This window comes from Rattus norvegicus, chromosome 3, assembly GCF_036323735.1.
Source record: "Rattus norvegicus strain BN/NHsdMcwi chromosome 3, GRCr8, whole genome shotgun sequence".
NCBI classification, from domain to species: domain Eukaryota; kingdom Metazoa; phylum Chordata; class Mammalia; order Rodentia; family Muridae; genus Rattus; species Rattus norvegicus.
Window position 1 is genome coordinate 123,320,534 of NC_086021.1, and position 15,739 is coordinate 123,336,272.

Genomic DNA, 15,739 nt, shown 5'->3' on the forward strand with positions numbered 1-15,739 from the left:
ATTATTTTATTATTATTTTCACCACTTCTTAATTTTGTTTCTTGTGGCTGGACCTGGCCTTGAACTCAGGATTCATGGGCTTCAGACTCTTAGGATTGCAGGTATGGTATGTGTTACCACACTCCATTCTTTCTTAATTTCTGTCAAATGATAAGTGATGCTGTCCTTTAACATTGCACATGGTTACTGATGGCATTGAACATTTTTACAATGCCTGCTGGCCATTTCTTCTTAGCAATGGTCCTGCTCATCTTTGAGTTCTCGTTCATTTCGTTTGCTCTGCATTGGTGTGCATGATGCCTTATTTATGTGGAGCACTAATTCTTTGCCTGTTAAATGATGTTGCACATACTTTCACAAGTTTTAGTATTTTTCTTTATTTTGTTTATGGTGTTTTCCTGACATTCAAAAACCTTAATTTAAATTTAATTTAATTTAATCAATCATCATTTTTCTTTATAAGTCCTTTGTTTTTATGCTCTGAAAGGATTTCACTAAACAAAGGAAAGAGAAATAGTCACAACACTTCAAAGAACTCTTAAATATGGGACTTATTTTCACGAAGAATATTGATTTAAAAAATAGTTAAACCATTACCCCAAATCCATTTATTGAGTTATTCTTTTTTCCACCCTACAATTTAAAAGTGGTGACTTTAAATTAATAAACTTCTAGATGTATTTGGGCTGATCAGTGGATTTTTGTTTCAGCTGTTCCTTCTGTCTCCAGTGTTGACCAGTGACAACACACTGTATTAAATTAGTAGACATTTCAAGGCAAGGTCTCCTTCAACATTATTTGGACTCTTCTTAGTAATTTCATGATGCAGATGAACTACAGAATGATTCTTTGGTCATAATTCCAGGAATGATTACATCACTGGGATACTGACTTATGGACCTCTATTTCAAGATTTCTCTCCCACCATCCTTCTCCTAACTGTCAATAAAGTCTGGGTTTGTGCTGTGATCTGCTTTTGCCTCTCTTTTACGATCCTGAACCTTGTATCAGAAAGGGTTTTTTCAATGAATCCATTGCAACTAGCGGCGTGCTCAAAACCACACCTTCATCACTCCCTAATTTACTTATTTTTTATTTCCATCACACCCCTATTGCTCTTCATCTTGTTACCAGAGACATCTGAATAACACATCTTTCCTATCTTTACAAAGCTGTCTGTCACTACTGCCCCATTGCACCAGGGCTCTGGCCTGCATCTACCTCCTCATGTTAATCCTGTCCTTTTCTTTGCCCCTATGCCTCTTCTTCTGTCTCTCTCCAGCTTCTCCATCTTCTGACTCACCTATGCTTGGAAACTGAGCCACCCCCATGCCCTGTCTTCTGTTCTTCCTTTGTTCCCTCCGAAGCTGCCTGCTCACTCATCGAGCCTGCAGAATTCAAAGGTAGACCATGACCCCAAAGTGCCACATTGAAAGGCTTATTTTTAGTCATCATTGTCCTTGATCTTTCTGCAAAATCTACTTCCCCTACTTTGAAACACCTTCCCTCATCACATGTTTTCATTATGTCTCTTTGGGTCTGATGTCTAGTTCTGCTCATTTGTCTTTCTTCCTACCCATCCACATCATTTTCAAAAGCTTGCTGACCCTCATCTCTTTATCTCTGTATTCTCTCTTGATGACCATTATACAATGTCATAGTTGCAAATATTCCTTCCACATAGATCAATCCCAATTCTCCAACCATGAGTCATTCATTGAGAGCCTCTCGGCAGATATATGACCAGTGTTTTTAAGCTCAAGGCCTCCACAAGTTTTCCTTTTTCTTCCTCCTCTTTTCCCCCTCCCTCTCCGTCTCCCTCTGTCCCTCTACCCCATCTCTATCTCTGTTCTTTGTTTGTTTTTAAGACAGGACTTCTCTGTGTATCCCTGGGTATACTGGAACTTGCTCTGTAGACCAGGTTGGCCTCGACTTCAGAGATTTGCCTGCCTCTGCCTCACAAAGACTAGGATTAAAGGTTGGCACCACCATAGTGCCTTTCAAAGCTGCTTTTGGTATCTCTATTCAACTTCTGTGATTTTGCCAATGTGAATTCTCTTCAAAGGTCTGTACCACTTGCAAACTTCTGAATGATAAATCAAAAGAAGCCTGATAGCTATCTGACTGAAATTATTTTCAGATTGATGATATAGTTTTGCATCTAACATGAGCTTCCTTCCCTTTTCTTAGTGTGGGAAGATGGGATCACTATTTCAGAAAAGCAGTTCAGTTATGATGAAAAGTAGCAGGGTGGTAGACCAGTTGGCTCTCTGATTGACTTGCTTTAAAAAGAATCTCAAATTCCCTTACCTTTCTGTTTCAAAGCTATAATGATGTCTTTCTCTCAGTCCATTCTTTCTCTGAAGGATGAACACACACTTTCAAATCTTACTTGAACTTACACCATTGAAACTGTACCTCAGTTGAGTTGTGTACAGCCTTTTACCCGTGTTCCTGTTCATTAGATGGTATTTGTAAATGTGAGTCCTATTCAAGGCTCAAGGTAAAAGATGGTATATTTTTCTTTGATGAGTATCTAAGTTTAGTTTCTATGAAGTTGAGACAGAGAACTGATTATTTCAGGAGGTTATAGAAGAGCATGTATATCATTTTATACTTACTGGTATTTTTGTCCCTTTCTAATCTGAACTATTTCTAATCTCAAACAGCTCTCTAATAAAGAAAGAGCTGGGTATGGTGGTGCACATTTTAAATCCTAACATTTGGGATGCAGAGGCAAGCCAATTTCTATTGAGTTCGATGCCAGCCTGATGTACACAGTGAGTTCTATAGAAAGAGACACTGTCAAAAAAACAAAATACAAAACACCAACAAACATTACCACTACCAAAACAAAAACAACAAAATCAACAAGGTACGAATGCATCACTCAGACAAATTAAATTACTTGACTAAGGAATTAAGCATAACATGGGTCTGAGCTGAGCAGTAGATTGGGTTTAATGGTTTCCACTTACTAGTAACCCTGCTGTCCCTGCTGTATCATCCTCTATACATCAAGTCTTTTACCATGTCCTGTAATCTTTGTTTATTTTTGTGAACATAAAAGTTAACAGATTGTTCTCACTGCATCTACAGGCAAGAAAATTGCTGCTTTTAAAATAAATTATAAACACTTTCATTATCTAAATTCCTAAAGGATTGAGCCATAGATTCACTAGGATTGAAGACAGTCCTTTTCATTTAGCAGATTGTACAAGCCATCCACATAAGCAGGGGTGTGTGGGGTAACCATTAAGCAAGAAGCCCCAAAAAAGCATAAAGCATTGCATTATGCTCTTTTTCAAACACACACACACACACACACACACACACACACCCCAAATTCTCAGACTGGCAACAAACATCATGTTAAAAACCTATCCCTTTGCACACAATCATATTTGATAATCACTTAATCAGTGTGCAAGAGAACAAAAAAGCTTCAGGATTAAGCCATAAGAGGGGCCTTTATCAAAGTGTCACCCAGTCATCAGTGGGATTTTGCCACAGAGGCCTTCACTTCACAGCTTTGCAGAAACTTAATGCAAAATTGAGCCTATAATTGACCAATAATGACCCCATATTCCCATGTTCTCAAATCACTTTTTTTAATTCATTGCAAGACAGGGTTTAAAACAAGTAGATCAGCTCATGAGCTGCCTGCAGGTATCTTGAAACACTGAAATGGAACCTATAACTTTTCACCATGGGGGAAAAAATAAGATTGCTTTTATAGAGAGTTCCAACCTGTCACCAACCTGCAGGGAATAATCCAGCATTCATCTCCTCTATTGATAAGAGCTTTTTTTCTTATTACAAAGACTCCTGTAGCACCATCCCCAGGATACTCGGGTGTTTATTGTCTGCTTGTGGGTCGACACTGTAGTGTGGCCAATTGTGAGCCTATCATTTTGTCAATGAATACTTATAAAATTGCTATATATTTTTCAGTAAAAATTAATTCTGAAATATTTGTGATGGCAGAGGGCTGACTAAAAAAAGAGAGACAGTTCTATTCGAACTAAGGTATTAAAATGAAGAATAGCAAGAGTTGGTTTAAGGAATACAAGAGTGGATCTTCGCTATCTGACTGTTTTAGGCAAATCAGATCAAAATGAGCCTAGAGGGATGGCTGAAGAGGGTTGGTTAGTGGTACACACACACACACACACACACACACACACACACACACATTTAGATATATAATATAATATATTATTTTAAACATACAATCATTTTTATGCACAAATACATTCATTCTATCAAGACTGTTCCTCAGATTTCCCCTGACTAATACAAGGAGGTTGCTGGCCCATCTTACTTTCCTATTGTGCTGAGAATGGCCAGATAATAGCATCTCTTCATTGCTTGTCACCTCAGAATCTCATAGTTTTCATCTCTTGAGTCATAGTTGTATGTGTGTGTATATTATATAGGTCAGATTCAACAAATGTTATTGTTACCTGTTACAAGAAAGAAGAAAAATTTTCTGCCATTATATTGTGACTTGACAACTCATCTACTATTAGATAAAAACAACTGAAATTAGTTCTGGCATATTTGGGTCTTGGTAGTTCAAAACATGAAGAATGGATATAAAAGCCTAAAAATGGCATCGTGATTACATTTTAAGGGGATAATATACCTTTAAAGGGTGTGAGTGATTACTTTACATACTGCAACAACTGCTGCCAATCAATTTAGACAGTGGCATGTGGCCCATAAATGCAATAGACAAATGCCACTCAGCCAATCTAACACTTCCTTCCCAGGCTACAATTTCACCACAGCAGCATTGAGATGGGAATCATCTTAATACTTCAGAATCATCTCAAATCACAAAAACAGCACAACGCAGGTTAGGCAGGATTTTCTAATGTCCCGTGAAGTCTGCACATCACTCTCTCTAAAGTCAAATTAATCCCGAAGACTAAGGTCACTGTTCGAGGTTCTGTAACTATGCTAAGGGACAGCCTGGTTTTCACAGTACTGGCACCTTGGTTTTCAGTTTCTAAAAAATCCACTTCTGCTTAGAATGCATTTGCACGCTGTGGTCACGTGGAAGAAAATAGTTTTTTTTTTCCCCGTATAATTTGAATGAATATTCAGGGTTCTCGCTAAACAGCATGTAATGGCACTCTATTCTTGGAGTTTTTAAATAGCTGGATATTCAAATACTTACACGCCTTCTATTTTCTGTTATTCAAGGGTCCTCAATTCCCTTGAATTCTTCGGCGTATTTTTAAACAACGTTGCTTCAAGTGACATTTTATAAAACTGGGTGCTAAACTTCGAGGTACAATTATTTTAGTTTCTTTTTGATGGTAATTTAATAAGCATTTCATTTTTCAATTACCTAGTTTTGAAAAATAGACTTTTCTTTTAAGATTAGTTTTAGAGTTATTAGCAGAAGTGACAATGAGGTTTGAGTATTCCCATTACCAGTTCTGTACAGACTAACTATCAACACCCTCTACCATACAAAGCACTAATGCCCATTTGATGAATTTTGTGGACAGTGCCTGCATCCAGTGCTAACAGTCTATGGCAGGATTCACTTCTTTCTATTGCAGTGATGACCAAACCAGGGCCTCATGAAAAGCAGATGCTCAACCTCTGAGCTACATAGAGAACCTTAGCTTTGGGCTCAGTGGGTATTCTGTGTTTCAAAACACATATACTGGCATGTATCCCCTGTGACTGTACCACATATAAAGCACAGTGTCTTGTTCTGGTTATGAGTCAATGATTTTTTTTTCAGGTGAACTCTCTTTTAAAATAGTATCACCAGCTATACTTAAAAATGTCTTGTCCTTGCCAGGCATGGTGGTTCACATCTTTAATCCTATTACTTAGGAGGCAGAGGCAGGCAGATCTCTGAGTTTGAGGCCAGCCTGGTCTACAGCCAAGGCTACACAGAGAAATTTTGTCTCAAAAACAGAAAACTAAACAAAACACCAAAAACATCTTTTCATGCCTTGAAACCATTTGACAAGGAGACTACATCTCTCATCACTTACCTAAGAAGCTGGTGTAACAAGTTTCACCCAAGAATACATGAACGGGGCAAGGTGGCCACATCCACATCAATATATGGTTTCTCCATACAGAAAACCAGATCTCTCTATTCTAAACACTAAATCAGGACAACTGAAAGACCACAACATGCAGTCACCCCTTCAAGAGACATGGCTAATTTGGCTTTTCTTCCAGAGGAGTTTCTAAGATTTAACACAACATTAAATTTTTGGCCTGTTTCTTTAATTTGAGAAATTGTAAAAACGACGACAGATGGCGCACAGAATTGACTTGTGTCCTCTATTCTTTCCTGAAGAAGGAGTGCAAAGAAACTTTGAGCGGCAGAAGCTCCAGTACTCGGGTCGCTAATAGAATTATCTAGAGAGTCTCTAAACGGTTAGTACCAGAGCCTTCGGGCTTTCTATTCCAGACATCCTTTGAAATCTACCAAGAGTGTTCCAGCTTTCCACTGTGATCACAGCCCCGATGCTCACTCAGGACCCTCCTGTCCCAATAAGGACATGATAGATGTGTCATTAGCTCTGAACCTCGGCAACCTCTGAAGTTACTCCTCTTCCCACCCCCAGCCTCCCACCCCTACCCCTCAAAATCATTATAAAATAGGAAGAACATTCAAGCTTACAGTTAATTGGAAACACTGCAAGAGAAGAGGAATGCTTAGGACAGCATGTCCACGGGAAAATAAATCACCCAGCAATGGTATTTAATGCATTGTGACATCATTTCCTGAAATTAAACAGAGATGACACCAATTCAGGCGATCTCCAGTATAAGGTTCCCTTCAAATAACTCACAGATGTTTTCTCCTGGCAAGCAGAAAAACAATGCTGAAGTAAAAGTGAGGGGCAGCCTCATTGGCCTGCACATGCTGAAGACCTCGCTCTCTGCTGGGGCTTCTCAGCTGTGCTTTCTGCACACACCTCTCCCTGTGAGCATTTTGCCAGGGAGCTCTGCTCGTATTCAGTGCACATTTGCCTCTCTGAGTATGAGAAAGACTGTCTCATCTGTCTCTCTGTGTAAGCAAGGCCAACATTTCCTATTTGGAATTAATTTGGCCCACAGCTGTTAGTATTAAATAGACCAGTCTCAGAATCACCAAGTGGCTAATTTTCCAAGTAGAAATAACTAATGCCCAAGAACTTTTGCTTCTATTAAGATCTCTAGGTTCTTGGATGTACCCTGATAGACACTGTCACGCTATTGTCACAGGTACAGATGTACAGAAAGAACAAGGAGAAAGACTTTGACAAAGAGGATCATGACAAGGATGTCAGGTAGCAGAGGCCTCCAGCACATGAAAACCCAAGCATGCGACCAGAAGATTAAAACACCCAAATCCATGAAACACACTTGAGTGTGCACACTGACTGCATTGTTTTGGCTGTACAGAAATGTGAATGTGGGGATGTCATACACTCGCTAGTTTCTTCCTAAAGGTTAAACAAACAACAACAGCAAACCATACCCCAGTGAAGCCTAGAAGGCATAGACTCAAGTACTATACAGAGCCACACAAATCCAATCCCACAGAACTAGGATCAAAACTGTATGAGAATCTTTCTACCAAACCAAGCACTGTGGAAGCTTTCTGAACTATTCTGACCAAAGTCCTACTGCCCTTCCTATGCCAGAAGGATCACCAGATACTTATATTTTTCTTTTTTATTTTTTTCAGGCAGAGCCATCTTTCATACCCAAGCTAGTCTTGAGCCTAGGAGTTTTCCAGCCTTTGTCTCTCAAGTGTTGGGATTGCAGGTGCATGCACCCCATGTCCAGGCCCAGAAGCACTATGGTCTAATGGTCCCCAGTAGGCATCAGTGCTCTCTGATGCTATCTACCAGCTATCATCTATGAAAGACAACTAAATGCTGACACAGCTTTTAGAAGTTGGAATGAGACATGTTCTCCCCTATTGAGCATTATATGTCAAAATCCAATCTCCATTCCTCACACAGTGCCAAGAAAGGATACGGTAACATCAATGACCAGTCCCATTTATCGGTCAAGACTTCTTGCGTCCAATTAGATTCAAATGAGAATTCATTCTCTCTCTCTCTCTCTCTCTCTCTCTCTCTCTCTCTCTCTCTCTCTCACACACACACACACACACACACACACACACACACACACACTTGTTTGAGACAGGGTTTCTCTCTATTATGTAGCTCTCAGTGTAAAAGAAACTCACTGTGTAGACCAAGCTGGCTTCAAACTCACAGAGATCAGCCTGCCTCTGCTTCCCAAGTGCTGGGATTAAAGGCATGTGCCACTATGCATGACTGCTACTTTATATTTATATATTTATTATATATTTATTATAAGAAGCAAGTATAGATTTCAGAGCTTTCACACGTGTGTCTCATGTAATCCCTGTAAGATTTCAGAGCTTTCACACATGTGTCTCATGTAATCCCTGTAATAACTATTAGGAAAGTCCAGAATCATCCCCATTCTATAGATATGGAAAACAAAGACCCACAGGTTATATAATATGTAAGGTGAAATAGGTACTGTGTTGTGGATTAAAGTCCAATGTGCTGAATTGGGACATTTAAGAAAGAAAGCCAGCCAGGCTGTGGTTGCACATGCCTTTAATCCCAATGTGTAAGAGACAGAGACAGAGGCAGGTGGGTCTCTGAGTTTGAGGCCAGCCTGGTCTACAGAGTGAGAATTCCAGGAGAGTCAGGATTACACAGAGGAACACTGTCTTGAAAAAAAAATTAAAAGAAAGATGGAAAATAAAGGAGGAAAGGAAGGAGGGAAGGAAGGAAGGAAGGAAGGAAGGAAGGAAGGAAGGAAGGAAGGAAGGAAGGAAAGATAAGAAGGAAAGCTATCTAGATTGAGCCAAAATTAAGAGAACTAGTTAAAAGACAAAATAATAGAAGTTTGTATTTTCACACACACCCACATGTTTGTGTGTGTGTGTGTGTGTGTGTGACAATAGAATTTTTTTCCTTGCTGTTGTTTTTGTTTTGTTTTGTTTTGTTTTGTTTTTGTTTTTCAAAACTATTTTTCAAGGAGTTACAGAGATCTGTCTGCCTCTGCCTCCAGAGTTCTGGGATTAAAGGTGTGCATCAACACTGTCCAGTTTTACAACAAATAATTCAAGATGACTTTCTTCCTATCAATTTTTCTCTATGAACCAACTGAAGGAAAGAAAACGTATTTCTCTCATGTGACCTGTAACTATTTACCCATAACTAGGTTTCAATGTCACTATAGGTCAATTGACATCAAAGAAAATTTTTATCATCAAACCTAGGTTTTCACTAAGTCTCATAAAAAGACTGCCAGCAAATATGGAGTCACCAAGCCACAGACCACAGCCCTTTCTTCCATACCCACAAAGAATATCAGAACATACATTTCAGGAAGACTGCCCAATATGCTGTCACTGGATATTAAGGCACTAGAGCTATCTCTGAAGAAAGTCTCACACTCTTATAGGGGACATTATCCAATTTTCCAATGAGAATACCCTCAGTCAGAGACTAGTGTAAGCAAGCCAAGTCCTTGTGTGTGAGTACGTGGTCTCTCTTTCACATGATGGGCACAACTCAGGGAGACTTCTCCCAGTGACAAGGCAAGGTGCTGGAAGCCTAATTTGAACTGGAAGGACCTGGTGTAACAGGAGCCTCTTCCTATCAGCCTGGAGGTGATGTACTGCCATTTCTTTTTAAAGTAGAATTTTAAAGTTGTAATGGAAGGCTTGGCCTTTATGCTTTTACAGTCTCTAAGTGTTAATACAGAGAATATACTTTCCTGAGATAGCCCTATTGGCATTTGCTTGTTTGTTTCTTGTGTTCCTTGTTTACTTTTTGATAAATCCAATTGTATTTCCAACAGATTCTTTCTCCCATCTCCTCCAAACGTCAGGATGAATAAGCCAGGCAGGGCCATCCTCACATGGAAAGAAGATAACAGGGGCTGAGTAGTTTTACAAACTGAATTTCTAAGAAGAAATGGATTTCTTTTTGTAAAAGTTTTGTACACTTTAGAGGATATTGTTTTAAGGGACACAAGGAAAACTGGTAGCTAGAAACTGAAGAGCTATCCCTCACCATCAGATGAAATAAATTAAAAGAGTGGGGCTCTGAGCACAGCTCACCAAACAGCTCGATTTTCAAAATCCCACTTTGGTTCTAGTTTAAATATTTTCTCCAAAGTAATAATCAATTATCAGCAAATTGATTATATTTCCCCTAGCCTTGGTTCATAGGAATCTGAGAGGCTGTTTCAACTGTTACAATTATACTGGAATTTGGTCTTCCTAGAAAATGGAAGGTTAATGATTTTTGTCATATTGAGACTTAGACTTCACAATTGCTACAGTTGGCCTTTGTTGAGTTGGGTTTTTTTCCTCCTCTCGGCCTTTTGAGGTATTCAGAATAGGTGACAATAGCTTGCAGTTGAGAACATATGTAGAGAGACCCCTGTGGCTTATTGGAAAAAGTTGCTTCATGCTGGTTGGGTGTTTGGAAAAAAAAATACACCCAGAGTTCTTTTATGTTCTGATAGTTAATGAATGCATGAATGTCAAAATGGGCCAATGGCCCATTCAGGGGGCAAAGCCTTTGCAGCCCCCTTCTATAAGAACACATCCTGAGATGCAAAATACATTTGCTTAACAAATTAAAATAATGAGATAATTCAATTAGCTTCTTTTTTAAGAAAGAAAGAAAAAAGGGTACATCGGGGATTATTGTACTACAAGAACAGGTCACACCACACAAAAGGGGACAGACCAGTTTGAAATAATGTTAAAGAGACTGATAATGGAAGAATGTGCATTGAATCCCACACATGTAAAGAAATTTACATGAAATAATAATTTAGGCCACATCTATTTTCAGTGAGTTCCAGCCACCATTTCACTTTGAATGTTGAAATTCATTAAATGACAGAGAAATATACTGGGGCATCCCTATTTCCAAGGACTCCCTTCTGCCTGTTACTGCCTGTTACTATGCGTAAGAAAAGAGGTCTAAATTAACATGACGCTAGTTAGGGGGCTCTATTCTTGGTTTCTGAGCTCAGAATTACAGCCGAGTAAATCTTTCAGCTCATTAAAGATAGGAAAGTACAAGACCATCCTCATCAAAGTTACTAGGCTTCTTCTCTGCAGTGCGGGTGAAGTGTGGAACGAGAAAACAGGTTCAAAGTGAAAGCCAGGGAGAATTTCTCTGAGATGCAAGGGAGGTGCAGAAAAGGTCTAGAGGGGAACAGAGAGAAAGATAGGAGACAAAGCCAGCAGGAGGAAGCCATGACAAAAAGCAATTCGTGAAAGAAGGTCATGGAGAGGAGAAAAAGAAAGCAGTGGATGAGAAGTGAGAAAAAGGAAGTAGCTAGATGGCTATGGGACTGGGGGCATTGCTCTGCCTAAGGGCCCTGGGTGGAACCCGAATGCAGAGGTACTGACAAGGGACCTATGGCTCTCATTTAAAAAAGGAAGCAAAGAAAAATCCAGATAACTTAATGGGCTAAATTGGTCATCGTACTGTCCAGGGGGGATCAGAAGTTAAAATGAACTGCTCCTGATTCCTAGACTCAGGCTGTTTGGGTTTTTTGTTTGTTCATTTGTTTGTTTGTTTTCTTCTAAGCAGTTACTGAAATTTTTAATGGTATAGAGAATTCTGCACGAAGTCTGCGTGTATTTAACTAGGTAGACATTCTCATGAGGCAAGGACGGTAGGTTTGTAACACAGTTGACATGCAAGTGGCAAGGGATTATGGGCAGATGGCTACAGTGTACAGTGAGAGATGTATCATGATAGGTCAAAGCAAGAAACCCAGTGAGAGCTCATGATGGTTTCCCATGAGATTTGTTCACAGATTGAGCAGAGAGCCCTCCCTATCCTGAAAGACTGGAGAAGACAGTGGCTTTGTGGACAAGTAAGGAAGACAGGCTCGGCTTCTCCATAACCCATCACCATCTTGACTTCGAGTGTACTGATGCAGGCATCTCAAGGTCTTTGTGTGACTGCTAAAGATGATAAGACCTGAGCAAAGTCACCTTCACAGTTGGAAAGAACATGGAGCTGGTGACTTAGACAGCTAGGCTTGACCATCTAGATTCTGTTTCCCTTTCTGAGTTGAGAGTAGCCACATTCACCAAGGTGTGGGCATGCTGGGAAATGGGTTTTCATGGCAGAGGCTGGAAACACAGGCACATAGATGCTTGATTGCAAAGTAACATGGAAATGACTGATTTCAACCAAGAAAGACACCATCATGAGGGATCCCACGGGAAGCTAGCCAACCAGATGAGCTGGTCAGGATGAAGCAGCTTGCCCGTTAAGGAAGCTCCCTCCTTTCCTAGCATCTACAGCTACTTAAACCAACAAACCTCGGAGTAGAAACAAGGAAGCCCTCCCCTCACACTCTCTAGACTTCCAAATTAAAAACATTTTACAGGTTAGCCAGTCTCCAGCTGAGGTGATGTAGCAAAGAACAGCTGTGAAGTAATTTTGATAATGACGAGAATAATAAGCACACGGCAAGGTTGAGGGCTTTGCCGTTGCAGCTTCAGTGCTCTTGAATAGATAAAAGTGATTAAATACTCCTGATTATCCCTGACCAATATGTAATGGATTTACAGCCCTTTCAATTAGTCAGTATTTGCTTAGGACTCATTATTTTGTCTTTGGTTAAGTAATCAGCCCAGAGACGCATGTTCCGTCTAATTCCTCTGAGCCAAGTCAGTGCAGGGCCCTGACCTTTGAAATGGCCATAGCTGTGAGGCAAAAGAAAACCCCTACCAGGAAACCTCGTTGGTACCCCAAGCTGATCTGGACACTACGGGCTGGATCGATCCACCTCAGTCTGGTACTAATGTCCTTACATCAAAATGTCTGATTTAGAAACATGAATCCATCACTTCTTCCTCCCTACCAACACTCCACCCCTTGCCCTCTGTCCCTCTGTGAGAAGAGCAGACTGACAGCCACCATCATAAATAAGAGTGGAACCTTGTCCTGTGCTCATGACACCGTAGCTAATGTCCTTCAGCATGATGACACACAAGTCAGATAACCAAAGAAGACCTTCAGCTTCCAGACGGCTACTTCCTCTGTTACTAAGCCATAGTGTAGATAGAATGGCCTGAAAACAATGATAGGCCAAGACACATCCTCGAAAACCTCCCAAGAATTTCCAAACAGACAGGAAAATATAAGCATGCATAGTCCCTCTGTCACTTTCTCGTCATGACAGTCTTTGAGTCAACAGTATATACCGACACATAAAACTGACTGCAAACATGGCGGTATAGATTGTTACTTTAAGGCCATTGCACATACTAGTCTTTTCCTAGAAGTGAAGAGGATTAGCTTTTAAGATAATGGACTTAAACAGCTAAAACAGAATCGTTAATTTCAACCTTACTAGCAAAGGCATTAGAGTGCCTATAGTCCTTCTGCATTATACACACACACACACACACACACACACACACACACACACACACACACACACTCCGTGTTTTCAGGCCAACTCAGTGGGCTGAGCTTGAACACACATGTAGCAAGATGCTGGGTTTACTCATGGAGAAGACAGCTTTGGATAGCAGAAGGTTCAGCAGTGCTAGCAAGTTCATGAGCTCCTCACAGCCTTCTCCTTTGGTTGAAGTTGTGTGGTCTGAAGTTGCTCACGTCGCGGAACCCAGTAACCATTTACACGGATGTTATTGAGAGTCTCCAGCCATTTTGAATAAGGTCTACTGCTGACCTCTTAAGACAAAACCCTGATCCTTTCTAGAAAACGCTGTTTGGATGTCAATGGTCGACAAAATGGGACTGCTATCTGAGTCACCAGATTCCAACAGAAAGCAGGCAATCTTGTTGTTTTTTTTTTTTTTTTTTGTTTTGTTTAAAAAAAAAGAAAGGAAGGGAAGGTGGAAACAGAAGAACAGAACTCAAAACTAATCTTTTTCGAGACCACGTGATCTGCTAGAGCTTAGCAAAACGACAAAAAAACTTTGTCATTTTAAAATATCTTTCATCTTGACTTACTGTGAGATGCTGGAAGAGCCACGCTCTCATGATATTTGTCGCGACTTTGGGGAATATGCCTCTTTTCTTCTGGCGTTTTTTGTCCTTGTCTGGATCGTCGTCATCACCTGTGCCAGGTGAAGCTACACTGTTGTCTAGCCCGTCGCCTAAAAGGAAGAAATGAGGACCCATTAGAGTAAGCACAGAGAGGGTGCCCACAACAATGCCAGGCTAACGGCGAGCTTAGCTAGCAATCCATTAAGGGGGGGGGGTATATGCTCTTTCATTAAAGTATAATTGGAGACACAAATATGTAAAAGACAAAGTTAAGCCAGGCCTCTTCAAATGTTAATTTTGTGTGTGTCTCACACTCGCCCATATCATTAATTCAATTATAATTGTGTACTTGACACAGTGCAGGTGCTCTTTGTCAACTATGGAACCCAGTGTGGGCAAACCTCTACGAGAAAGCCATTCGGTAGAAATACATCCCCATGCCCACAGTGAGCACAGACTGCCGGGTAATCAAGTTAAATGTTCTGTAGTCTATATATTCTGGGCTGCCTGCATAGGTGACAGTAGCTGTGTCACTGCTGACTGCACATAACGCACTGCCTGCTCAGCCCCTCCCAGAACTGTCACCTCCTAAACTCACACGTAAGAACACTCCTCCCATGACCCAGGGTTCCCCATTTGCATGACATGAAAACTTTTTAGCTCTCTGCATCACTGATCATTATCGTGAGGGGGGCAGACAAAAAAAGACACACATCAAGGTAGGGTGCTCACTTAATCAGAACTTCTTATCAACATCTTTCTCTTCTATGCTTTTCTCTGGCATTAATTGTGCATTAGCAAAAATCATTTACTTTTAACAGTCAGAGTTATTTTTTCTTGCCCTCCGGCAAAAATGCCTTGAAAGCCTGCCTGGAGGGCATCTAAATTATGTATCTGAAAAACTCTTCTGGCAAGGCATTGCAGGACCCCTACTTTCTTAAAATTCATACGAGCACGTCTTCCTGTTTTTGGGAAGGCATCAATCAAGAGTAGCAATATATGCCACATCCCTACATTAATATTTGAACTAATAACTTTAAAAAAAGGAAAGAAACAAGATCCGACTTGTGGCATAATCAAATGCAAAATAAATGAAGAATACGGGGACAGCACTGGGCTTTATAGATGGCTGTGTTTTCCTTGCACATCATTAGCCTGGAGCCACACGAAAGTGGAAAACAGAGAAGTGGAGAGTTTATGCTCCCTGCTGGTGTTTAAGAAGCTGGGGTCCTGGAAGGACATCTGGGAATTGCGTTGAGATGGGTTTTTTTTGTAATTTAAGAATAGACATTCATTAGCAGTAAATGCCATAAATCCCACGCTAAGTAAAAACCTTGTCCAAGAAAGCCTAAAACAATAAACTCTGTGCTCGGTGTATCCTGAGCTGGGCACTCTGTAGCTGCCGGAGGAATGCAGCAGATCCACCAGCAAATCCCAGCCCCGCTCCCTCCTCCCAAATGGTGTTCCACCCAGTTTTCTTGCCCACTGGAGCACTGGCCTTAGAACTTCTGAGTCTGCCTCATGGCCTTCCTGGTACCTGTTCCTTTCACTCTCTCACTTAAAAAGAAAAAAAAAAAACAAAGAAAAAAAAAACCCTTCAACCTTCTTTGACCAGAGTAGCAGAAAAACCACAGCAAAGAGCCGGCAGATTA

General features: G+C 40.5%; 1 protein-coding gene across 12 annotated transcripts in view; it reads right to left on the bottom strand.

Annotated features, from left to right (window-relative positions):
• The window catches only part of Meis2 (Meis homeobox 2), a 201,937-nt gene that overhangs the window by 123,468 nt on the left and 62,730 nt on the right, over positions 1–15,739 (bottom strand). For all 12 annotated transcript variants that reach the window (NM_001415696.1, XM_006234746.5, XM_039104936.2 and 9 more), the window contains exon 8: positions 14,052–14,197. In NM_001415696.1, the coding sequence (NP_001402625.1) occupies positions 14,052–14,197 (146 nt within the window). The remainder of the gene's footprint in view (positions 1–14,051; positions 14,198–15,739) is intronic.